This window comes from Salvelinus namaycush, chromosome 31 (assembly GCF_016432855.1).
Source record: "Salvelinus namaycush isolate Seneca chromosome 31, SaNama_1.0, whole genome shotgun sequence".
Classification (NCBI taxonomy): domain Eukaryota; kingdom Metazoa; phylum Chordata; class Actinopteri; order Salmoniformes; family Salmonidae; genus Salvelinus; species Salvelinus namaycush.
In genome coordinates this window covers 34,641,705-34,669,058 of record NC_052337.1, presented here as the reverse complement: position 1 = coordinate 34,669,058, position 27,354 = coordinate 34,641,705, and the positions used below count along the sequence as shown (strand labels likewise).

Genomic DNA, 27,354 nt, shown 5'->3' with positions numbered 1-27,354 from the left:
GGGGTAGTTAAGGGTTCCACCAACTTTTGTAGACAGATTCTGGAAGGACATAACATAGGGCTGTTACAGACATCTTGTGCGAATGTAAATTGACGATTTATGGTTTTAGATGGCTTTAGCATTTTGTTTTTTGGATTCTGAAAGAAAGGAGATCTGCTGACACGCAGATATAAAAAATGTGAGCATCGACAGATGGATAGTGAAAGGTCTTTTATGGAAGTACCACAAAATGTTCCTCCCAGCTGGTTCAGAAATGGTCTCCTCATCACCATTGTAATTTGAGCAAACTAGAAACCACAAAGCGGAAAAGAGTGGATTTGATGCCTACATCCACACTATGTGACTGCTCCCCACTGGCATGTCTGAAACGGCTGCTGACACTGAGAGAGAAGGAAGGAGGGAGAGAGGGAGAGAGAGAAAGAGAGAGAGGGAGTGCATTGGTTTGAGTGCTATCAAACCAATGCTATTAAAGAGCTGTGATGTTGTGCAGCAGGCTGGCAGGCCGGCATACCTTCAGACTGAAGGAGAGAGGAATACCAAGAGAAGACTCACTCAGAAAGCCTCTGAAATGCCAATACTATAGTACAGCCATTGGCAGAGTTTGAATACAGAACTATGTAGACAATGGGGACTATTTTAAGGTGGCTGAGCATTTAACAACTCTCCAGTCATTCTCCATGTTGTAAGGGAGACATTTCCGGGAACTATTACAGAAGAAGTCTCAATTCCATGACATAAATATAACTCTCTGAGTCACTCAGTAGCTAGCCTGCTCTGGGATTTAAGGATATAAATGTTAATTATCTCTCTAGTCCGTACATAGTCTGTCCACCCATTTGATATCGAGTCCAAATGCCTCTTCCCAAAGCTGGACTTCAGCTGGTTTCAGTTAGAGGACTATCAAAAGAGAGAGAAGTCCAACTGGAATTGAAACATTGTATTGATCATCTCACCGCTCCACATCCCCTGCTGGAAGAGAAGAGCTTAACTCTGAGATGTTCTCATAATAAAATACATTACCACCAGACTTTAGCCAAAACCCTGCTGTACACCATAACAGCCGTATCAGCACCAGGGACCAAATAGCCCTGAAATACAAATACTAGGAGAATTGAAGTTCCATTTCAACCTCATGTCTGTCTTTAGGAGCATATACTGCATTTCAGTGTCATAAAATGCTGAAATGGAAAGTTTGCATTGAAAGCAATTTCCGTAAAGATCAAGTATGAAATTAAAAGATTGGATAGTGCATATAAGATTGAGGGAAACGTATTCAGATGTACAGTAGCTTTGGGGAATTTCGGCAGTATGCTGTTTTTTATCAGAGCGAGAGAGAAGTGTGTGTGAGAGACAGAAATGGAGGAACAGAGAGTGAAATGAGTAGCTCCTGAGTGATATTTTTGAACCGTGTCTCCTTCCTCTCTGTTCTCCTCCTCCTCCTCTCCCAGGCTCAGGCGATGTGGAGCTGGGTGAGCAGCAGGGTATAAGGCTGAGTAGACATTCCTGTGGGAGTCGCACCATTCCCTGTTACACCACAGAAATACCTCTGCCTCCCCAGGCCTCCCTACAGGCCCCAGCTACCACCACATTTGACTGCCATTACGCTAAGTGCATGGTGTTTGGCTTCTTGGCATGCGAAATTACAGAAGTCTCACAGTTATGGGTTATTTCGACGCATTCTCTCCCTCACTTAATAAACCTATAAACCCTGATGCAGATGTAAACTAGAGGACTGGCGACCAGAGAGAATTACCAAGGTGAAACTTAATTAGATGAATGTGAGCTTTACTAGTTTGGTGAAAAATAACAACGCCACAAACACATACAATTTCAGCTTCTAGGTTCAGTATAACGGGTTTAATTACCTAGGTCAATTGAAGGACATTTTTGGTTGGTTTTTCTGAGAAGTCACTCATTTAATTTGCTTGTGTACCCATTTCAGCATCTCTATGGTGTTTAATGACGGTATCGAAATACCTCAAGAATGGTGGCAAGTCATTCTGAGGTCACAACAAGTAAAGAATGTCACAGTAAAGTTGCATAGGAAAAAAAAACCCAGATAGAACATAGGCATCTCCTGACCTGTAGGTCAGGTCACAGGTATTTAGAGTAACCATGGAGAGGAAAGTGGAGTCAGGTAAATCACTGGCCAATGAGAGTCCATGTCATCTTAGCAGAAGGGAAACATGGGCTGCAATAAATCACAATAACACACACCCAAACAGTCACGAACGTACCACAAATCACAGTGGGGGGAAAAGAACGCTCGGGGTCCACAGTGCACAGCCTTCAAGACGCCACCCGCAACACAGTGTTAACATTGATCACTGTACACCACCACCACCAACCAACCACCACCTGAATGTATCAGCCCTGAGTGTTACTTAGCCCCTGATTAAACAATCTGTTTGTGGGAGGGGAGGGAGGGGGACAAGGGGGGTAACTAGTCCAGTGTGTTCATTAGTCTCCAGAGGGACTGTGGCTATCTATGAGGTCTGCCAGGAAGCCCAGGAGAGAGAGGAGCTACAGTAATCCATTCAGGGCAATCTAATAGCGGGGCAAGAGGGATCCATTCTGATAGCAGAGGAAGAAGGATCCATTCTGATTTGAGGGAAAGGTTAGCCCTGGCAGGCTGCTGATCATGGCTGATTATGTGGAGGTGGAGGCATTGGCGGACTTACCATTAGGCAGAAGAGGCAATTGCCTCAGGCCTCACATCATCAAGGGAACTCATGAGCTGGGCATTAAAGAAATTGCTCCATTCGAGGTAAAATAAATAAATGAATACAAAAAAATCCCCAACAAAATCTGTCTGTTTAAGCTAGAGATATCTGTTTGCATGGGCTCAATCCACTGCATCTGCAGATGGCAGAGCTACAGTGAGTGTTTGTCAGACCGTCTCGAAAATGGTTCTTCTCACGAAAACGTCTGTAGTGTCCAAACGGTTTGGCCTACAAAATTAATATGACCCCTCTAAGGAAGTATGAGACTCTCACGAACACAATGGTGTTTTCCATTTTTCTCTACAGGACTCGTCGGAAAGTAACCCGGTACCGGCCCGAAAAATATATAGAAGTGAATAGGGAATTTGCACATAAAAGGTATACAGGTAATTCCATGGTAAAAAATATTTTAGGTATTTTTCTGTTTTTCAACATAAGTAGGTGCACTGTTGCACATACGACACTAATCTAGTGAGCACTATTGGAGCTGCGCCCAAAAAAGGCATTTGATTAGTTTGACGTGTAGCGAGGTGTCACTGATTTACCTATTTAGCTATTTCTCTGCTGTGAACTTCCCCAGGCTTACCTGTATTAGGGAAGGCTGGTTGTCGAAGAGGCTAGCTTAGTAGAAACTCAGACTGGCCTCTGCCTGGGGCCTCCAAATCACTAAGCCCACCCCTGGGTGGAGCTGAAAGTGGAAGTAGAGGTGGAGGTGGAACAGCTAAGGATGTGGAGGTGGAGGTAGAGGTAGAGGTGGAGCAGCTGGGGAACTCTGTGGAGAGACTGCAGGGGACTACTCCATCAGTCAGTGGCTGGCCTGGCCTGGCATACCAACACAGGTAGCCTACGGCTAAAGTAAGGTGGAAGACAGAGCTGGTAAGATGAGAGCAACTGAACTGGCCTTGGTGAAGCTATGTGCAATGGGCCCAGGCTTGTGACTTTAGTAGGACTGTATAGGTAGTATTAACTGATGAGTAGTAACAGAGGTACGAGCTCAGTTCTTTCTCAGAGACCTAGTTGTGTGTTATTCTGACAGGGTCCCTGAACGGCTTTAGTTGCGGGCCCTCGGACACCCGTCACAATGGACATCGCAGCACTAAGTGTCCCCAACCTGGATTCGGGTGTAATCGTAACAGAGTAAATGTAAATCTGGCTCCCTACATTTAGTATGATATGTTACATTTCGTATAGTATGTATTAATTTGTGTATGTCCATCGCCCATTTCGTTATGAATTACAATTCACATGATATGTTACGAATTGCAATTCGTACAGTATGTTACGTATTTGCAATATGTATCATAAGTTGCTAATTTCAATTTGTTGTTGCTACCGTTAGCTAGGTGGCTAACGTTGGCTAGGCTAGGGGTTACGGTTAGGGGTGAAGATTTAGGTTAAAGGGTTAACATTTTATGGATGCAATCCCGCTACCGGGATGATATGACAACAGCCAGTGATAGTGCAGGGCGCCATATTCAAACAACAGAAATCTCATAATTAAAATTCCTCAGACATTCATGTGTCTTATATCATTTTAAAGATAATCTTGTTGTTAATCCCACCAAAGTGTCCGATTTCAAATATGCTTTTCAGCGAAAGCACTACAAACGATTATGTTAGGTCACCACAAAACCACAATAAGTACAGCCATTTTTCCAGCGAAAGATAGCTTTCACAAAAACCAGAAATAGAGATAAAATTAATCACTAACCTTTCATTATCTTCATCAGATGACACTCATAGGACTTCATGTTACACAATACATGCATGTTTTGTTTGATTAAGTTCATATTTATATAAAAAAATCTAAGTTTACATTGGCGCGTTAGATTCACTAGTTGCAAAAACATCAAGTGATTTTGCATAGCCACATCGTTTCAACAGAAATACTCATCATAAATGTAGATGATAATACAAGTTATACACATGGAATTATAGATATACCTCTCCTTAATGCAACCGCTGTGTCAGATTTCAAAAATACTTTACGGAAAAATAAACCATGCAATAATTTGAGACGGAGCTCAGAACAATAGCCAAATTAGCCGCCATGTTGGACTCAACAGAAACCAGAAAATACATGATAAATGTTTCCTTACCTTTGATGAACTTCATCAGAATGCAGTCCTAGGAATCCCAGGTCCACAATAAATGCTTGATTTGTTCGATAATGTCCGTTATTTATGTCCAATTAGCTACTTTGGAATTGTTTACCAAACACCCTAACCAAAGTCACAAAGCGCGACCACTATAACATGACGAAATGTCCAAACGTTCCGTTACAGTCAGTAGAAACATGTCAAACGATGTACTGAATCAATCTTTAGAATGTTGTTAACATACATCTTGAATAACGTTCCAACCGGAGAATTACATTGACTTCAGTTGACCGATGGAACGGAGCTCCCTCTCACGTGAACGCGCCTCTTCAATGCGTGATCACCTCGTGGCAGTGGTGACTAAATCCTGTCTCCTTCGGCCCCCCTTCACATTAGAGTCATCAGACAAAGTTCTATTGACTGTTGACATCTACCGCCGTAGGAAGTGAAAACTCATCAATATCTCGCTGTAATTTCAATGAGAGCTTGGTTGAAAATCTGGCACGCCCAGAAAAATTACAAACAGGAAGTGGAACTTCTCAGGTTTTTGCCTGCCATATGAGTTCTGTTATACTCACAGACATAATTCAAACAGTTTTAGAAACTTCAGAGTGTTTTCTATCCAATACTAATAATAATATGCATATATTAGCAACTATGACATAGGAGCAGGCCGTTTACTCTGGGCACCTCTGTGCACCTTTCATCCAAGCTACTCAATACTGCCCCTGCAGCCATAAGAAGTTAAGGTTAGGGTTAGGGGAAAGGTTAGTAACATGCTAAGTAGTTGTAAAGTAGCTCAAAAGAAGTAAGTAGTTGCAAAGTTGCTAGTTAGCTAAAATTCTAAAGGTGTCCGTGATGAAATTCGAACACGCAACATTTGGGTTGATAGAAATTCGCATTATACGCCTACCCATCCACCCCGACCTTCCCTCTTCCGTTTTTTCCTTAAGTAACCTTCTGTCTTTTTTTTTTTTTTTTTTTTTTTTTTTTTTGGGGTGGATCAGCTTAATATTGCGGAAAGAATGTTGCTTCCAATGTAATTGTCTGCATCATTTCCAATCCCCCATATTTTTTTGGGTAAATATATATATCCATACACGCATGCATACATATATACATATATACATACACATACCTATATAGACATACATACTTTTTTAAAGAATATACCTTTATTATTATTCCCCGCAACCCTACCACCGCTCCCCCAATTGGAGTAAACTAATAAACACTTCTGCTTTTACCTTCAATTTATACATCTTATACCTATTTTACAGACACAGACTACTTTATAATAGTTCTCTCTTGTTTGTTCTTAGTCCTTCCTCTATTTCTGTTGTCCATCCAATTTTATTTCCACTTGTAACTGTGCTATTTCACAAAAGCTCCGCACCTATACACATTTCACAGATCCCGTATGCCCTACATTGTTTATCTTGTTATTAGTCCCACCCTTCAGTTCCACTCAACCCTTCCCATCTATCTTCCAACATCATCCATTTCGGATTTTTATTTGCCATATATTTTTCAACTGTGCTGTGATGCTTCACAAAAGATTTGAACCTTCCTATTCTCATAGCTTCTACAGATTGTAAATTAAAAATAAACATTTTTGCTAAAATAATTATTATATTATTGATTGATTGACTATGGCTTTTCAAATCCCCCAGTATTGCTATCTGTAGCGTTAGTTCTAGGCAAATGTTGCAATTCTTCAGCCATTCCTGGACCTGTGACCAAAAACGAGCTACATATGGACAATACCAAAATAAATGGTCTAATGACTCTGCCTCCTCACAGCAGAATCTACAGAGCTGGGAAGATTGTATACCCCATATATATAACATTCTATTAGTTGCAAGAATTTTGTACAATAATTTAAATTGAAAAATTCGAAGTTTTGAATCCGGCGTTGTTTTGCGTATCAATTCATAAACCATGTGCCATGGAATGGGTACATCGAACATCTCTTCCCAACTATTTTGCAATTTATATGGCACAGCTGTCAGTTTTTTGGTCCTTAAATGAAATTGGTATATGTTTTTATTTATCACACTTTTCTTTAACCATTTATGTTCTTTAATACAGGGCCGACATACAAGTTCCTTACTTTTTTCCCCTTCTACTTGCCTCTTCCATTTTTGTGGTAATGCTGCAATTAATTGGTTGTAATTTTGGGTAGAGCAGACATTTCCATATGTCTGTGTGAGCTGCATGTGTGACATAACTCCACCAGTCCTATTTATGATATCATTCACAAAAATTATACCTTTTTTAAACATTTCTTCGATAAATACCGTTTTTTTATCAATTACTATATTTGAATTTAACCACAATATTTGTTGTACTATTTGTTCCGTCCTTTCAGGTGGATTAAACTGAAATTGCAACCAACTTTCTAAGGCTTGTTTAAAAAATAAGGATATTTTGGAGATTATTTCCTTTTCAAACAACCGAAAGTGAGCAGGTGTAATCTGAATAAAGGGAAAAAGGCCCTTCTTGAACATAGGATGAGACATTCGTACCAATTTACTAGAGAACCAGTTTGGATTTAAGTATAACTTTTGTATGACTGATGCCTTTAGTGAGAGGTCTAATGCTTTAATATTTAATAATTTCTGCCCTCCGAATTCATATTCGTTATATAAATAGGCCCTTTTAATTTTATCTGGCTTGCCGTTCCAAATAAAATGGAATATTTTTTGTTCATATAATTTAAAAAGCAGGTCACTAGGTGTAGGCAAAACCATAAGCAAATAGGTAAACTGTGATATGACTAAAGAGTTAATCAGGGTGATTTTTCCACAAATAGACAAGTATTTTCCTTTCCATGGTAGCAAGATCTTATCTATTTTTGCTAACTTTCTATAAAAATTTATTGGAGTGAGATCATTTCTTTCTTTTGGGATTTTTATACCGAGTATGTCCACATCTCCGTCAGACCATTTAATTGGTAAACTACATGGCAATATAAAATGTGTATTTTTTAGTGATCCAATACGTAATATGGTACATTTATCATAATTTGGTTTTAATCCAGAGAGGATAGCAAAGGTATCTAGATCCTCTATGAGGCCGTGGAGAGACTCTAGTTGTGGTTTTAAAAGAAAACATGAATCATCAGCGTACAATGACACCTTAGTTTTTAAGCCACGGATTTCTAATCCATTAATATTAATGTTTGATCTAATTTTAACAGCTAACATTTCGATGGCAATAATAAATAGATATGCCGATAGTGGACAACCTTGTTTTACTCCTCTAGATAGTTTAAAACTTTCTGAGATGTAGCCATTATTTACTATTTTACACCTAGGGTTACTATACATAATTTTAACCCATTTTATAAGAGATTCCCCAAAATTGAAATATTCTAGGCATTTATATATAAACTCCAGTCGTACTTTATCAAAAGCCTTTTCAAAATCAGCTATGAAAACCAGACCTGGTGTCCCCGATATTTCATAGTGTTCTATTGTTTCCAGTACTTGCCTTATATTATCTCCAATGTATCGTCCATGTAAAAAACCTGTCTGATTAGGATGAATAATATCTGACAAAACTTTTTTTATTCTATGCGCCAAGCATTTTGCTAGGATTTTTGCATCACAACACTGAAGTGTAAGAGGTCTCCAATTTTTTAATTGGACTGGATCTTTATATATACCACTTGGGTCCTGTTTCAGTAATAACGATATCAGACCTTCTTGTTGCGTGTCTGATAATCTACCATTTATATAGGAGTGGTTAAAACAAGCTAATAATGGTCCTTTGAGTATATCAAAAAAAGTTTTGTATACTTCCACTGGTATGCCATCCAGCCCTGGAGTTTTCCCATCCTTAAAGGCCCCAATTGCATCAAGCAGTTCCTCCTCTGTAATTTGGCCTTCACATGAGTCTTTCTGTACAGATGTTAATTTTACATTATTAATAGGAAAAAAATCCATACAATTAGTTTCAGTTAGTGGAGATGGAGGAGCCTGAAACGAAAACATATTCTTAAAGTACTTTACTTCCTCTTTCAAAATATCATTTGGTGAATCATGCGTGACTCCATCATTTGTAACAAGTTTTAATACATTTTTTTTGGTAGCATTTCTATATTGAAGATTGAAAAAGAATTTGGTGCATTTTTCCCCATATTCCATCCAGTTCGCTTTATTTTTATAATGTATTACACTGGATCTTTCTTGAATAAGTTCCTCCATTTCTTTTTGTTTTTCCTCTAACTTATTCTGTGCCTCTATGGTACTGTTTTTATTGCTATCTAACTGTACTGTTAGTCCTTCAATTTCCTTTGTTAATATGGACTCTTTTGATCTAAATTGCTTTTGTTTTATAGATGAGTACTGAATTGCATGGCCTCTAAAGGCACACTTAAAAGTGTCCCATACAATAAGGGGATCTGCTGTACCTATGTTATGTCTGAAAAAGTCAGTTATAAAATCTTCTGTCCTAGTTCTAAACAATTTATCATCTAGTAGACTTTGATTAAATTTCCAATATCCTCGCCCACGTGGAAATTCTGTAAGAGAAATATATATGCCAATTATGTGATGATCCGACCGCATTCTGTCCCCTATCAACACTTTTTTAACTTTTGGTGCCAGAGAGAATGGTATAAGAAAGTAGTCAAGACGACTAGCTTGATTCAGCCTCCGCCATGTATATCTCACTAAATCAGGGTATTTAAGTCTCCATATATCCACTAATTCCAATATATCCATGACATTCATGATTTCCTTAAGTGCCTGAGGGTGATAGTTTGTAGTGTGATTTCCTTTCCGGTCTATAGAGGTATTTAAGACCGTATTAAAATCTCCCACTATAATAATAGAGTCTAGTGTTGCTTGTAGAGTTGATAAATTCTTATATATATTTTCAAAGAAGCTTGGATCATCATTATTCGGACCGTATAGGTTAACAAGCCATATTTGTTTATTGTCCAATAACATATTTAAAATAATCCATCTACCTTGAGGATCTGTTTGGACAATTTGCACATTTGGATCAAAATTATTGTTAATTAAAACCATCACCCCTTTTGAATTTCTTTGCCCATGGGAGAAATATATTTTGCCCCCCCAGTTCTTTTTCCACAAAACTTCATCTAAAACTGTTGAATGGGTTTCCTGTAAACAATAGATATTATAATCCTTCTCTTTTAGCCAGGTAAATACTGATCGTCTTTTCTTATTATCTGCTAAGCCATTACAATTGTAACTGGCTATACTTATTTCACCACTTACCATAATGAGACACACCTTTCATTCTTTTAATCAGAATATATTTTTGTAAACGTACTATTAAAAAGTAACATAATGATTGAGTGTCTATATAGTTGTACCATGATATTTGCATTTCTACTAAGTAAACCTCCAATTGGTCCCTACTATTCCACCCGCTAAAAGGCCTCATCTCGAGATGGCTTGTCATCCCAATGCCCGGTAGACCACCCTCGACCCCCTGTATCCCATAGCCCTGAACCGACTGGGATCCATTCTTTGAAAAGAGCATACAGTGCCATTTACCGAATTGAAGAAGATCAATTACCATATGCATTTCCATTGCCCTCACCTCGATTTGTATTATATATATCTGTGGATCATCCTCTATTGTCCCTAACATCTTTTACTTCTTCCTTCGCAACAGTTGTGGGATACACACATACACCCACACACACTCAGCCCTTACCCCCACACAACCATAAGCTCACTTTCTCAACAATTGCACCATCCCAGAGCCCAACTCAAGATGGGTCATGATTTACAAATGCACTTGCAGTTGCAGCTGCATGAGAAGGCCTGCAAGACCGCACAAAAAATTAGCAAAAATTGAGAGATTTATTTACCATTGTCATATCCTAGATAATGGAGGTCAAATGTACACCATATTCCTGAAACACCCACAATACGGCCACCCGTCATGACCATGTCCCCACGCATCTCCATGCAGTCCGACTTTGATTTTGTGCCGCCAGGGCCACAATAATATACCCCCTCTCTGAATGTCCGAGTGTGACCCCCTCCCCATGGGTTACTGCAGCTAGTGTTGCCAGCACTGCCACTGCCTGGGTGGGGGCACCCCACCGGAATCCCCACCGGCTAGGTACAAGGTCGTCAAGGTTCTCATTAGCAGCTTTGAGAATTTCCTTGTATATTATGCTCTCCCTTATTGGGGCTTTGGCTTTGCAGGACCAACCCTGCCAAGCAGGCTCAGAATCTTGAGGGGGCAGTGCTGCTCTTGGTCTCTGACCTCATTTTAGCTGCATACAGACCGCTTACAGCGGGCACATAAAACAGTTAGGGACTTCTCCTTAGTATCTGGGTCATTCAGGTGGGTGTCTAGGGTATAGTGCCATGGACCGTACCATTAAAATAGGATAATAAATAATTAGATATAATTTATAAAAATAATAATAATAATAATAAAAAAAAAAAATAAAAAAAAAAATGTAGTTCTCCATGATAGGACAATAAATAAATAAGACGTATAATTCATTATAAAAGTATATCCATCATCTGAACAACATTGAAAGCCCTCTCATACCCGGCTCACAGCAATACATTGGCTCTGGGATATGCAACCATTTCATTACTCACTCACTCAACTTTCCAAACATAACAAATAAAATAAAAAATAAACACAAACCATACCATCCACACATACTGTGCCTTCTGTTTACTTAGTTTTTATCTTCACTATGTTGAATTAGTGCTTGTGTGTTCAATTAGTTATATGTGAAGATTTATAGAAAAGCTATATTTTTTATTGTATTGTTACAATCAGTAACCGGGCTTGAATTGTGTTTATTTCCCTCGTCTATGAGAACTTTGTAATTTTTAAAATAACCATGGAGTAGTCTTTGTGTCTCTGAACAACTGGTTATCAATATATAGTTTATCAACGACGAGAGCTACTCGTTTCGCTTTTAATCTATTTTCTTTGAAAATTGGATACAGAACTTTGCGCCGTTCTGCAATTTCCTTCGGAAACTGATCATTCATGCCAATTTTGGTCCCAGCAAGTCTTTTACCCAGGCTTTTAACCATTATTTTATCTTTAAATGAAGCAAATTTGGCAACGATTGGGCGTTCGTACCTCTGCCCTCTCTGTCCGAAGCGGTGAACGCGTTCAAGTTGGATTTTGTCGATAACTTCGCGTGGAATCTGAAGCGCTGTAAGGAGGAACTCTCTAACTATAGATTCAGGAACTTCTCCTTCTTTTTCTTGGATACCTGTAAGTACCAAATTCTCTCTCATGGATCTAGTTTGTATGTCTAGTAAGGTTTCCTTCAGAACGGTGTTCTCCTTTTTAATTCCATTCATTTCGGTTTCAATCTTATTGACTGTCCCTTTTAGCGCGTGTGTTTGCTTCTCCAATGTCGCAGCTTTTTCATCACTCATCTCTAGGCTTGCCTTCAACTCTTTTATATCCTTACTAACTAATTCAAGTATACCCAGTTTGTCATTTATTGATTTTAACAGATCGGTTTCGACCTTTACCATTCCGGGTGGTGAGAATATTAAATCATCAGTGTCTGTAGAAGAGTCACGTTTTCGTTTTGTAATCGGTTCCCCTGTCTTACTCTCCGTCATGTTTGGTTGTTGCCTGTTTTCGTAATATTTGTCGATAAATGTCTCTAGTTTTAGGATTTGTTTTGTGTTATTGTCCAGATTGAAGGTTATCACTCACCAGATTAAGTAGTGCTAATATTTTAGTCTAATTTAGCAGATATTTCGAATATTATGTTTTATCTTGAGGTGCTCTACATAAATCCCTTCAGTCCGCCATTACCCTTACGTTACCTTTACGTCATACGTCACCTAGTGTTTTTAACCTTTTAACCTTCTGTCTTATGTAACCATACCCAATGTAACATATACTAATTTGAGTGTCTTGGATTTACATTTACTATGTTACGTCTAGTCTATGAGACCAGGTTGGTGTACGAGAGACCTCTGTCACTCTATTAAGGAAAAAGAAAGACTGGACACAACATAGACTGAAGTCAGAAATGCATATGGTTCTGAAGATTGGAGACCTGTGGCTCAGAGAAGATAATGCGGGAAAAAGATATGTAAAAAGTAAAGTGATCACTCAACAACCGAAAGACATACAACTACTCAGTTCTCTCTCTCCCTTAGAGTTTCCACTTCCCTTCATGTTTTGATTGCCACGTCCTCCGGGTGAAATTAAAATGATTTAAGCACGAGTGAAGAAATAAGCGTGTTGTTGCTGGAAAACATGTTTATATTTGGTATACTTGCCAGTCAAATTACTAACATAAGAAAAGTGACTCTGAGGACCACCAACAAATAAACGGAAACGTTGGCAGAAACATGTATTTTATCCTTTCTACTTTGTGTATACAACCCTCCCTGTCTCTGTTTCTCTCAATTTATACAGAATGTGACTAGAGTTTATGGGTTGTTTTAAGGGCCATTAGTTGTGAGAGCCCTTTCTTGACTGCCTGTCAAACTGTTTCTTTTGTACATACATGAGAATGTATCGGAACTCTCAGTGACTGGTGGCTTCTTTGACTGTCAGGACAAGGGATGGGGACAGGAATGGGTCCCAGTATGGGGACAGAGTTGAGGGGTTACAAAGGGGATATGGGTGAAGGGTTGAAGGGTACTTACAGGCGATGCGGACGTGGGCCTTGCGGCTCTTGGTGGTCCCTGCAGAGCTCCAGGCTACACACTGACACCAGAAGTCCTCTGGCCCAAACAGCTCCTCCACCTGCTGCCTTGTGATCTCAATACTGGCTTCTCGCACCACCAAGCCTGTGGAGGGGTGAGAGGGGGAGAGGGAGAGAGAGTCAGTACACCGGATCTACAGTATGCAGAGGCAGAATCAACACTAGCCCTGGGTAGAGAGAGGGGACATTCAGAACACGGAGCCAAAGCCATTTGAGGGAAATGATAGCTTAATCAAGTGAAATGAATGTTGTCCTCCCTGAGCATGGGCCTTAGGGAGAGGGGAGTGTGCCAGCAGCACAATCTAAAGCTTCATTAAGAGGTTGTCAATGCTAACCTTTCACACCTGGGAAAGGAAAAGAGAGGAAAGAAGAGGAAGACACTAATACCAGATCCAAACAGATACAGATGTACCAATTCAAAAGGCCACACAACACAACACCGCTCTTCCATTTAATATTAATACAGTTAAATGATCCATTGCATCGCATCTCAAAATCAGTCCACTGTCAAGACGGCTGCTTCTGGCGGCTGTTTGGCAATGGGTCTCCCTGTGTGCTCTTTGCTGTGGGAGTTAGCCTGGCCCATATTGTGGTGAGGTGCAGTGGGAATGAGTTGTTGAGGTCCTGGGCTGTGCATGGGCCTGTGGGGGGAGGAAGCCTAGCAGTCTGATCAGCGTCATGGCTAACACAATCCTGTTTGCTAACTCCTCTGATTACTGCTCATCTGGGTGCCAGGGCCCAAACAAACAAATCAGCCCTGAAACAAACCCCTCTACCCACAGCACAGCTGCCCCTTCAGCTCAGATTACTGGGATAATGCTGTGTGTACTGTGTGTGTGTGTGTGTGTGTGTGTGTGTGTGTGTGTGTGTGTGTGTGTGTGTGTGTGTGTGTGTGTGTGTGTGTGTGTGTGTGGTGTGTGTGTGGTGTGTGTGTGGTGTGTGTGTGTGTGTGTGTGTGTGTGTGTGTGTGTGTGTGTGTGTGTGCGCGCGCGCGCGCGTGTGTGTGTGTGTGTACGCGCCCGCGTGTGTGTATAGCTGGAAGTGCCAGGCTGCTTGGCACTGTGTATTCATGGATGATTCTTTGGTTTCTCAGCCCCTCATCCTTTTATCTTCTAATGTATTACTGAGAGGATTAGACAGTATGGAGGTGGAGGATCTGACAGTTCTCTGACAGGAGAAAGTTAGCAGCACAAACATTCAATACACACAGCAATCTATCTATAGACAGATAGAGAGGAGTCCTATGGCAACAGCCATGTACCATAAATAACAAACAATGCAGTTGACAGTCTGCCGTATAAACTTTAGCTAACAGAACTATTGATCCACAGTGTTGGGGAGAGAGACAGAGAGAGAGAGACAAAGAGAGAGAGAGAGGGAGAGAGAGAGAGACAATCTGAAGTCAAATGTCTACTATTTGTTGATGATCTGGTGCTTCTGTCCCCATCCAAGTAGGGCCTACAGCAGCACCTAGATCTTCTGCATAGATTCTGTCAGACCTGGGCTCTGACAGTAAATCTCAGTAAGACAAAAATAATGGTGTTCCAAAAAAGATCCAGTTGCCAGGACCACAAATAGAAATTCCATCTAGACACTGTTGCCCCAGAGCACACAAAAAACTATACATACCTCGGCCTAAACAATCAGCCCCACAGGTAACTTCCACAAAGCTGTGAACGATCTGAGAGACAAGGCAAGAAGGGCCTTCTATGCCATCAAAAGGAACATAAAAATTGATATACCAATTAGGATCTGGCTAAAAATTATCGAACCCATTGCTCTTCATGGTTGTGAGGTCTGGGGTCTGCTCACCAACTAAGAATTCACAAAATGGGACAAACACCAAATTGAGACTAATTTGGTGTATAATATCCTCTGTGTACAGCGTAAACCCCCCCAAAATGCCGAGCAGAATCAGGCCGATACCCATTAATGATCAAAATCCAGAAAGAGCTGTTCAATTCTACAACCATCTAAAAGGAAGCGATTCCCAAACCTTCCATAACAAAGCCATCACCTACAGAGAGATGAACCTGGAGAAGAGTCCCCTAAGCAAGCTGGTCCTGGGGCTCTGTTCACAAACACAAACAAACCCTACAGAGCCCCAGGACAGCAACACAATTAGACCCAACAAAATCATGAGAAAACAAAAAGATAATTACTTGACACATTGGAAAGTACAAAAAAACTGAGCAAACTAGAATGCTATTTGGCCCAAAACAGAGAGTACACAGTGGCAGAATACCTGGCCACTGTGACTGACCCAAACTTAAGGAAAGATTTGACTATGTACAGACTCAGTGAGCATAGCCTTGCTATTGAGAAAGGCTGCCGTAAGCAGACCTGGCTCTCAAGATTAGACAGGCTATGTGCACGCTACCCACAAAATGAGGTGAAAACTAAGCTGCACTTCCTAACCTCCTGCCCAATGTATGACCATATTAGAGAAACATATTTCCCTCAGATTACACAGACCCACAAAGAATTCAAAAACAAACCAAATTTTGATAAACTCCCATATCTACTGGGTGAAATACCACAGTGCCATATCACAGCAGCAATATTTTGACCTGTTGGCACAAGAAAAGGGCAACCAGTGAAGAACAAACACCAGTGTAAATACAACCCATATTTATGTTAATTTATTTTCCCTTTTGTACTTTAACTATTTGCAGATCATATGACATTTGAAATGTCTTTATTCTTTTGGAACTTTTGTGGGTGTAATGTTTACTGTTCATTTTTATTGTTTACTTCTCTTTTGTTTATTATTTACTTCACTTGCTTTGGCAATGTTAACATATGTTTCCCATGCCAATAAAACCCTTATAATTGAGAGAGATAGAGCGAGAGAGAGAGTAGAGCTGTGTTGTGATAAGGTGGGGGCAGAGAGGGCAGACTGAGCCAGAGAGTCACTTTATAATCCACCATGCAAACGGCTCCTCTGCCTCCTCTCCTCCCATCTCCCCTCTGGCCTCACCTCATGTGCCCTCTACACCTCCCTTTCAAACTCTCTTCTCCTAACAAACAAGTTGAGCTGAGGTTAACAGCCAACCCCACCACTCTCCACTGAATTTGGTTAGAGACTAGAGTGTAAGGTAGGGTCATTTGATAGGTAGATGTTTGGTGGGTTTTATCCCATATGATAACTACCGTAAAACCTTCATGTAATGCAGAGGTTCAAAGAGCCACCTGTCCCCTTTAACACGTTTAAAATAAATGCGTGTTTCAAATAAACGCTGAGAGTAAATTACTTGTTTACGAGGTTACCATGAATGACCATTAATTGTTTACAAAGGATTAATGTTTGATTTGTTACATGAATTAATTCAGTAATGGCTCAAAACATGATGGCAATCATCCGTTTTTATCGCCAGTAAGAAACTGCTAGCCATTGGCTGCTAACAGCTGAGAACTGCTAGCTAACTGGCAAGCACAAACACAGTCAACAACTTTGGGAGTACAGACAGGAGAATAATAATTATTATTATATATAAGACATACTAAGACAAAAGAAACGTGACACCGTGTGTGAATGATAACACATTAGTGCAGGAAATGAAGAAATTTATAAAAAATGCTGGAAGTGAATGCTGGAATTAAGCAATGAACTACGCAAATGAGCAAAAGCTGTGCGCATTAAGGAAATAGACGCCTGGCTCAAATAGAAGCCTGGCTCAAATAGAATCCTCTCTCTAATAAGCAACTTTGTGTTCAATGATTTAAGCAAATAAAGTCTGGGCTATTAATTGAAGTTTTACGGTGCCCTATTTCCCCATACACTCCCATCCATTACTGTAAGAATCCTCCTGAGCTGTGCACCTCTGTTTTCTCAACTCTATTTCTCCAGAGCATACGGGTAGCCTCTAAATGAAGAGGAGGAGAGAGGAGAGAGAAGAGGAAAACACATGGCTGATTCCTTCAGGTTCAGGAGCTTTACACAGTCTCTTTGTACAGACACACAGACACCCAGCACATTGACGTTGTACACAACAGCTTAGCACTCATACAACATTTACACTGTGGGCCGACAGGCAGGCAAAGCTACCGCCATCCTGACAGCAACCACGGCGTGTGTGTACGCGCGTTTGTGAGTCCTTGAACCTCTCTTTAGGTGTGTGTGTGTGTGTGTGTGTGTGTGTGTGTGTGTGTGTGTGTGTGTGTGTGTGTGTGTGTGTGTGTGTGTGTGTGTGTGTGTGTGTGTGTGTGTGTGTGTGTGTGTGTGTGCACAGGAGCGTGTACGAGCCTTTGCGTGTGCATTTGAATGTGTGCATGTGCCAGTGGGTGCCCGCGTCTGTGAGTTTCTGTGTGTGTGGGAATGAGAGAGGGAGAGAGAGAGCTACTGTACATAGATGTAGAGAGATGGGTCAAGGGTCATGAAGTTGGGAGAATATCACACAGAGTAGCAGAGTGGAAATCAATAGGGGTAACTATAAAAAGGGCCCGTATTCTCCATGGGCGGAAAGTGTGGCAGAATAAGTAGTATGTAAGAACCCAGTACTGCCTGCCTCTGTGGAAGGCTTTAGTCTCTACACAGCACAGGCAGCATCCATATGTTGATATTTAGACTGAGTAAGTAAAGACTCAGTACAGATGACACCCATATCTACGTCAATTCGCCATGTCCAGTCAAGACAATCAGGAATGCCAGCGCTGAGTCAGAATAGACTGACAGACTGGGCTCGTCTTTACAGCAATCACCATGTCCAGTCAATATGATAGCCGGCTACCACCCGGTACTCAACCCTGAACCTTAATGAATGCTGCCCTATGTACATAGACATTGAACACCGGTCGCTTAATTAATGTTTACATCCTGTTTTACCCACTTCATATGTATATACCGTATTCTAGTCAAGGCTCATCATATATCTACTGCTGTACACACCTTTTCTATTCATATACTGTCCATATACTGTCTATACATACACCATTCACATACAGTACATTTACATCCTGGGCTCTGGTCTGGAAGCTACATTCCTGAAATTCTATGTATTTAAATACTGTATATTTAAATACTGTATTCTCAACGTAGCTCATTCTAATATTTCTACTACTGTAGAATGCATTTTAGTTACACTGTTTATGCACAATGCATATTTATTTATTTACTGTATTCTCAACTTAGCTCATTCTAATATATCTAGTGTTGTACATATCATTCTTAGTATATCTGGTGTAAATTAATCCGTTGTACATACATATAGATCGCATTTTGATTACTGCTACACTGCTATTTAGATTGTTAATTGGATTCGTTCCGACATTTCAAGATTTCTTCATTTTTTAATTATTAGCGTACTTTTGACATTTTACTACACTGCTAGGAGCTAGTAACATAAGCATTTCACTGCACCCGCTATAACATCTGCTAAACTGTGTACGCGACCAATACAATTTGATTTGGTGAGAAAGAGGATCATTTACACTCATCATTATATATACGATGCCAGCTATTGATTTTGGTCTGTGAAATGCGTGATTTTGTGATATTCAAACCATAATGTGATATTCAAACCATAATGTGATATTCAAACGGGAAGCTGCTTATCTGTCTCCTTTGTGAATCATTGTGACCACTACTAAAGCAAGCTTTAGGTCTCATCTTTCTAGTGACATCAGCCGGGACCGAGATCAGGGGGCGAGATTAACAGTTAAGCTAGGAGATCAGATAGGGACCTCATACCCTGACATCATACATTTACTTAGCTAGAACTACTAACCACATTTACTATGTATTGTAAAATGTGATATGGTATCATTACTGTACTGACTACACACAGGGCTGAAATATACTTCTGGGAACATAACCCACGCAAACAAGCCACTCCAACTGATATCTCTACAGTGATCAGTGGCCTGAGATGTCGCTACCCTGTCTCCCACACACCCTCTGACTGTCCATTAGTATCACACAAAATGATTCTCCAATCTGTCCCATTAAACGATAGCTGGCATGGGACTCTGGATGGACCGATGGAGATGATTCATTATTAATGCCATCATTAACGCTAGCTCCTATTATTGATCATGCAGGCTGCTGGAGCAGCGGGCCCTGGGCGGGGGCCCCAAATGAAGAGCACCACTCCTGTTTGATGCTACCAGACATAACTCTTACAGGATTAATGGTGAGCGGTGTGTCTCCAGTGTGTCTTACACAGCTACTCTGCTCATACATATAATTAACTCTGGGCTCATTTGTTCAGATCAATGCCTACAGCTCATTGGAGACTAGAGCTGGAGATCATCACGGGCCCGTCTCTCAACTTTTAGTGTATTCAAGGTTTAAAAAAAGCTTCTAAAGGTTGGAATTTCCACTTAAACATTTCAGACTTGACAACAACAACAAAAAATGTATCAACCCTTACAAAAATATCTATTAATTATAACGCACATAATAATGAGCATTTCCTGTTGCTGCAGCGTTAAGATAGTACATCTGTAGGCAGCTATAGTTTTTATTAGATGAAATTCAAATAGATTTCATCCTCGTCTTCGGGTCGCAGAAAAACCCTATTTAAAATGTTATACTTTCCTAACCCCCTGAACTAAATCTATCAATCAAACTCAAATCCGAGCATGATGTAAATAAAGATTTGGTAAGGACACAAAAACAACAGTATAGTTTACTCCCTGCCAGCGTTTGAGAGGTGAGATGAATGGCGCAGTTCTAACGTGGGTGTTCCTCTAGTGAGGCAGCGCCGCACGGCGAGCTCAGCAGGGCCATGGTGGAGCACAGCACTAATGATGCTGTTCCTCAGTCTGGGTAGGAAGGAGAGGCAGCAGCCCAGCCCAGCTGCCTCTATTTCTACACTGAGATAGAGATAGAAATGCTTTGGCTGGAGCCTGCTGTCTGACTGACAATAACAACACACCCTGTTTCTCCTTCTCTCTCTCCTTCACTTGTCTCGCCTTCGCTCTCTCTCCCTCTTTCCAGAACTCTCTCCGTCTCTCTCTCTTTATCATCGCTCTCTCTAACTCAGTCCCTCTCGCCATCTTTTTCTCTAGCAGTCTCTCTCTCCATCACCCCCTCTCAATCCCCCTCTCTCTCTCTCTCTCTCTCTCTCTCTCTCTCTCTCTCTCTCTCTCTCTCTCTCTCTCTCTCCTCTAATCTACTGTCATGTTGTAGAGCGAGAGCGAGAGAATGTATGTGCACAGCCTGTGGGCTTTGGTGCAGGGAATGCAGTGTATGGTTGTATGAGTGTGGTTGTATGAGTGTGTCAGTTAAGAACAAATTCTTATTTTCAATGACGGCCTAGGAACAGTGGGTTAACTGCCTTGTTCAGGTGCAGAACGACAGATCTTTACCTTGTCAGCTCGGGGATTCGATCTAGCAACCTTTCGGTTACTGGCCCAACGCCCTAACCACTAGGCTACCTGCCGCCGTATGTGTGTGGTTGCATGTGTGTGGTTGCATGTGTGTGGGTTGCATGTGTGTGGTTGCATGTGTGTGGTTGCATGTGTGTGGTTGCATGTGTGTGGGTTACATGTGTGTGGGTTGCATGTGTGTGGGTTGCATGTGTGTGGGTTGCATGTGTGTGGTTGCATGTGTGTGGGTTGCATGTGTGTGGGTTGCATGTGTGTGGGTTGCATGTGTGTGGGTTGCATGTGTGTGGGTTGCATGTGTGTGGTTGCATGTGTGTGGGTTGCATGTATGTGGGTTGCATGTGTGTGGGTTGCATGTGTGTGGTTGCATGGTTGCATGTGTGTGGGTTGCATGTGTGTAGGTTGCATGTGTGTGGTTGCATGTGTGTGGTTGCATGTGTGTGGGTTGCATGTATGTGGGTTGCATGTGTGTGGGTTGCATGTGTGTGGTTGCATGTGTGTGGTTGCATGTGTGTGGTTGCATGTGTGTTGGTTGCATGTGTGTGGTTGCATGTGTGTGGGTTGGTTTCCTTGTCGATGCTTTTACCAGACAAGCTTTGTGCCATGATGGCAACCTCTTCTTTGTCAATGCAAAACAACAGCTCAAAATCATACAGCCTCATGTCTAGATGACAGTTTCTTTTTTCATATCTACACTGGTATATATAGTAGCTCTACGTGTGTGTTTTGGAATAGGTATGATCAACCCTGGTTTCAGTTTATTTTAAGGCAGTATGTATGTGTATGCACATGACAGAGGGGGAACTGAGAGTGTCTGTGAGTGCAGGTGCAGGGATGTGATTATGTGTAGGTGTGATCCAGTGAGTGCAGGGATGTGTGTGTCTCTGAGCCCTGCGATTTAAGAGGGTAAATGCTGTGTGATTGCTACCTGTTGGCTACAGAAAGAAGTCAATTTCCCCCATCGGCAGCTGAATACAGCCAATCAGCCGATGGTTGCTGTTTGTAATGGCTGTGGAGCCCGAAGCAGCAGACTTCAGTTAGAAACAGCCTCTCCACTCTGGGATTCACCATTCAACCTCTACATGAAGGAGGACTAAACACACACGCACGCACGCGCACACACACACACACACACACACACACACACACACACACACACACACACACACACACACACACACACACACACACACACACACACACACACACACACACACACACACACACACACACACACACACACACACACACACACACACACACACTCTTCCTTCCTTTGAGATCCCTTGCAGCTGAGTGTGTTTTCCCTCCAGGTATCACGGGGTCTGGGTTGTGGTGTGGGTCCGGAGATGGCTGAACAGGCCGATCCGTGACCTGCAGATCTTATCTCAGTGGGTCAGGGATGGCCATCCTGCGGACAGGGTTTGTTGTAACACAATATGTGGTCCAGGATTTTCGCACCGTATAGCAGGGTAGGGATGACCGCAACTTTAGGGGCTCCTTCTCCTCCTCCTTCTCCTCCTTCTAAGCCGGACAGGGAGTCACTAGGCAGACTGTTTAGGGCACCTTTTATAGCCTCCTCCACATTCGGGGTGAGCAGAGTGGCTCCTTGCGGGCTGCTCAGTGGCAGCTACAGCTGCCGGGATGCACTCCTGCCTAATCCGAGTGCATGATAACCTTGTAATAGCTGCCGCCTTGGTGCTGGGTTGTGACTAGGAGCTTCCAGCTAACACTAGCCCGCTCCACTCGCCCTTCCAATTTCCCAAGGACTTTGGATGTGTGGCGTTGAGGTGGCACAGTTTCAGTTCAGTGCATAAAGATATTTACGTTCGGTGTCTGTTACACACCAGTTACAGCACAGGGCATAGCCAGGGACAGAGCCTGGGTCCAACGGCAAAGCAGGAACCAAGACGATTGGGAGTCTTGAAGCGCCGTACCAGAACCCCGTTTTTCCAGCACGTTTCCAGGTGGTTTCAGACAGGCCTTCGTGGTAACCACGGCGGCCCGGGTGAGCAGTGCAGCATAGCGGCGTCACCCACCATACTTCACCCTGTCTGGCAATCCTGTACTTTGTCTGTTCCCACCTCCCACGTTGTGGACGAGGGGGTGGTTTTTTATGTCAAAATGAAAAGTTCTCGGACTATTTGTTGTTCTGCACCGGTAGCTCTACGTGTGCGTGGTGTGTGTTTTGGAATAGGTATGTTCAACCCTGGTTTCAGTTTATTTTAAGGCAGTATGTATGTGTATGCACATGACAGAGGGGGAACTGAGAGTGTCTGTGAGTGCAGGTGCAGGGATGTGATTATGTGTAGGTGTGATCCAGTGAGTGCAGGGATGTGTGTGTCTCTGAGCCCTGCGATTTAAGAGGGTAAATGCTGTGTGATTGCTACCTGTTGGCTAGCAATGGCATGGTTGCTTTGCTCACACACACACTTGGTCTGATATCTTCGACATGTCCTGTCCAGGGTGTGTGTATGAACCATGTGTCCGGCTGCTGCTACCACATGGTTCTTGAGAGACGGGGCGGGGGTGGGGGTGAGGGTGGAGGTGAGGGTGAGGGTGAGGGTGGGGGTGAGGGAGGAGTTGCGTCAGACATAAGGGTTTAGCATCAAACCTGATTCGCACTGTCTCTGTGACTCTGATAATAATACTAACCGATGTACAGAGAAACAGTCAAGAGAGAAGAAAAGGGAAAGAGTGGAGATAAGGACAGAGAGAGAGAGAGAGAGAGAGAGTGAGAAGAAAGAGAGAAAAGAGAGAGAGAGAAGAAAGAGAGAAAAGAGAGAGAGAGAGAGTGAGAAGAAAGAGAGAAAAGAGAGAGAGAGAGAGAAGGGAGAGAGACAGAGAGAGAGTGAGTGAGAAGAAAGAGAGAAAAGAGAGAGAGAGTGAGTGAGAGAGAGAGAGGGAGAAGAAAGAGAGAAGAGAGAGAGAGAAGAAAGAGAGAAGGGAGAGAGAGAGAGAGAGGGAGAAGAAAGAGAGAAGGGAGAGAGAGAAGAAGGAGAGAAGGGAGAGAGAGAGAGAGACTAGTGTCCGTCTCCGTCTCTGTTATGTGCCAGTCTTAATGATCCAGTTTGGACTCTCTCAGACAGAGCCTCAGCCTATGCAGCAGTGTGTATGTGTGTCACAGGGCTACTGTGGCCTTATGGGCTTCTGTTATACAATAGTATCTCTTTGAGTTTAACAAGACTGTCTCTCTATGCTACAAAAACCCTGTCCTCATTATGCGTGGTTGTGTCCGTGTCAGTGAGGGTGTATGTGTGTTTTCTAGGAGGGATTATAATGAATAATTCATTTACTTGATTTTCTGAAAGAACTGAGTAACCGTAGGGTGTGAATTTGTTTGTGTGTGTGTGTGTGTGTGTGTGTGTGTGTGTGTGTGTGTGTGTGTGTGTGTGTGTGTGTGTGTGTATGTGTGTGTGTGTGTGTGTGTGTGTGTGTGTGTGTGTGTGTGTGTGTGTGTGTGTCGTCTGTTCGACCTCAACCATGTTGATATTTTGTTCATGGATAAAGGTTTGGTCCCGGTTGATTACTACCCGCTTAACCTTCCACTCCCACCCCTGGGTTGGGAAAATGTTGTCCACAGCACACACACACATATTCTAACCCAGATAAGCACACGAGACACACATTCAAACTGGTAGTTTCACTGACCAGAGTTCTCGTCCACCCTCTCCTCCACTGTGTGTTCTTTCTGGTGGACCCACTCGCTGTTACACTTGAAGTAGATCTGTGTGGCGGGCGTGGCCTTGCAGTAGAGATTGACAGGTTTGTTCTTGACGATGTACGCCTCCTCTGGCTCCATCAGGAACACAGGAAGGGGTTCCGGGGGGTCCGAGGGGAAGGTCTCTGGGAGATCACCCAATCCCATGAAGTCATCATCATCTCTCACTGCAGAGAAAGATAGAGGAGGGAGGGAGAGAGAGAAGTGAGTATAAGAGAGAGGGTGAGCGAGCGAGAGAGAGAGAAGGGAGGAGAGAGAGGAGGGAGGGAGGGAGGAGTGGGAAGAGGGAGGATAGAGGGTTAGAGTGAGAGAGAGAGAGAGAGAGAGAGAGAGACAGAGAGAGAGAGAGAGAGAGAGAGAGAGAGAGAGAGAGAGAGAGAGATAATAAGGGAGAGGGAGGGGTGGACATAAAACAAGGCAACAGTGTGTTATTACCATCATATTTGCATGGGATTATTGTATACCACTCTGCACACTGTGTCATCCCTATCATTTGATAGTCTGGAATGTTTACACAAGTGCATTTTAAAACCCAGGAAGTTTCTGGGATTCCTCCCAGGCAGACAGGATTTAAGGACCGGCCTGGCTGGCCTAACCACATGCAGCTAATGCTGACTCTACTGCCAGGGAATGGGAAGGGAGAGCAGAGGAGAAGAGAGAAAATGAGAACCAGAGTTCATGGGTTGAGAGGGAGGAGGAGGCCAAGCTAAACGTTCTCTCACACACACAGCCGATCTTACGACGACGACCCCAGGCTTTTGGCCCCGTTTAGGCCATTCCTGGGATAGTTCAGCTGCAGACAGATATACGCTTCCCTGTTATTACACCTGTCTTTCATCTCATACTGTCTTAAATGACACATGCAGGGGAGCGAACACACGCACGCACACACAGGAGAGCACACACACGCGCACACGCACACACACTCCGGCTAAGTTACCGACTCTTTAAAGAGAGAGAGATGAAGCCAATTCTCTACTCCATTTATTACCTCCAGAACTGTTCTATTCTTACCATTGAACCGGTCGACATCAATTATAGAGAGAGAGAGAGACAGAGCGAGAGAGAGAGAAAGATACAGAGACAGAGAGAGAGAGACAGAGCGAGAGAGAGATACGGAGACAGAGAGAGAGAGATACGGAGACAGAGAGAGAGAGAGAGAGAGAGAGAGAGAGAGAGAGAGAGAGAGAGAGGGATGGCATAAAGGTTTATCAGCGTCATCAGTAATTCTTTGCTGTCCCTTAATCTCTCTTCTCTCTCTCTCTCTCTCTCTCTCTCTCTCTCTCTGGTGTGCGGGCATGCTGGAGCCTTGTTGTCTGACAGAAGCTGCCAGGTCCCCCTGACAGACGCTGCTGTAGTCTGAGTAGTAAATAGTGCCTGTGTGGATATCTATCTGTCTCTTCTAGCTAATGTCCAAATGTTATCTCCTCTCTCTCTCTCAGCCACAGATTGGAGCTGATCGCTCAGAAAATAAAGGCTGGAGGAGCATTCAATCATCCATGCGACCAGGTTAGTGTGTGTGTGTGTGTGTGTGTGTGTGTGTGTCCAGAGCAGTGTGTCTGCTTTTCATCACCGTAGTTGCTAAATCACTCCTCGCTCTCCTCAGCTCTTGATCTGGTGCTAATTGAGGAGTAGCAGTAAACCCTGAGTGACCTCTAACCCCTAGCTGTGACCTCTTTTCCTCACAGGTGTGTGTGGATGGATTGAGTAGTCAGCACTCAGCCCGACAGGCAGGAGAGAACAGCTGTGCTGAGTGATGGGTTCATTCATTTCCATATGTATTTTAATGGCTTATAACTACACACACTTTCCTCCCCAAGGGCAGTCACTATTTTCCATCAGGGCCATGGTCCACTCTATACCCAGGCCCAAGGACCCTGACACAGAAACAGTGGAAGAAAAGCCAGGAAACTCATTAACGACTGTGTTAGCCTCCTTTCACACTTCATTCCCACTATCTCTCCATCTCTTGTGTTCCCTCGCTCCCTCTCTCTTCCCACTGTGTCTGACGGTGGAGTTGGAGATCAGAAACTAGCATCAAAGAAGTCAATGTTGTTGCACACACACACACACAAAACTCTCGGATTCAAAAACTTCCAGAGCGCAAGAAATAATGAATATAAGGGAATGAAACCAGCCCTCCAGTGCAAAAAGAAACCACATGACAAAATGAAAGACCCTGACTCTTACCCAATCTGCCGGGCCCTCGCTCTCTAGTCAATAGAATATAGAGCAACAACAAGCTCAGAGTACCAGCACTATCTTCTCCAGATCTCTCTCCTTCCCCCTCTCTGTCCCCTTTTATATATCTCCCGCTCTCTCCTTCTCCCTCTCTATCCCCTTTTCTATCTCTCCCGCTCTCTCCTTCCCCCTCTCTACCCCCTTTTCTATCTCTCCCGCTCTCTCCTTCCCCCTCTCTATCCCCTTTTCTATCTCTCCCGCTCTCTCCTTCCCCCTCTCTATCCCCTTTTCTATCTCTCCCGCTCTCTCCTTCCCCCTCTCTGTCCCCTTTTCTATCTCTCCCGCTCTCTCCCTCCCCCTCTCTACCCCCTTTTCTATCTCTCCCGCTCTCTCCTTCCACCTCTCTATTCCTTTTTCTATCTCTCCTGCTCTCTCCTTCCCCCTCTCTGTCCCCTTTTCTATCTCTCCTGCTCTCTCCTTCCCCCTCTCTACCCCCTTTTCTATCTCTCCCGCTCTCTCCTTCCACCTCTCTATTCCTTTTTCTATCTCTCCCTCTCTCTTCTTCTCCCTCGCTGCTCCAAGGCACCAACAGCGTAC

General features: G+C 42.8%; 1 protein-coding gene across 1 annotated transcript in view; it reads right to left on the bottom strand.

The window, feature by feature from the left end:
* Positions 1 to 27,354, bottom strand: part of unc5c (unc-5 netrin receptor C) — a 186,529-nt gene that overhangs the window by 63,034 nt on the left and 96,141 nt on the right. The window contains exons 2-3 of the mRNA XM_038970765.1: positions 24,507 to 24,743; positions 13,468 to 13,611 (exon numbers count right to left, since the gene is read on the bottom strand). Coding sequence (XP_038826693.1) covers positions 13,468 to 13,611; positions 24,507 to 24,743 — 381 coding nt within the window. The remainder of the gene's footprint in view (positions 1 to 13,467; positions 13,612 to 24,506; positions 24,744 to 27,354) is intronic.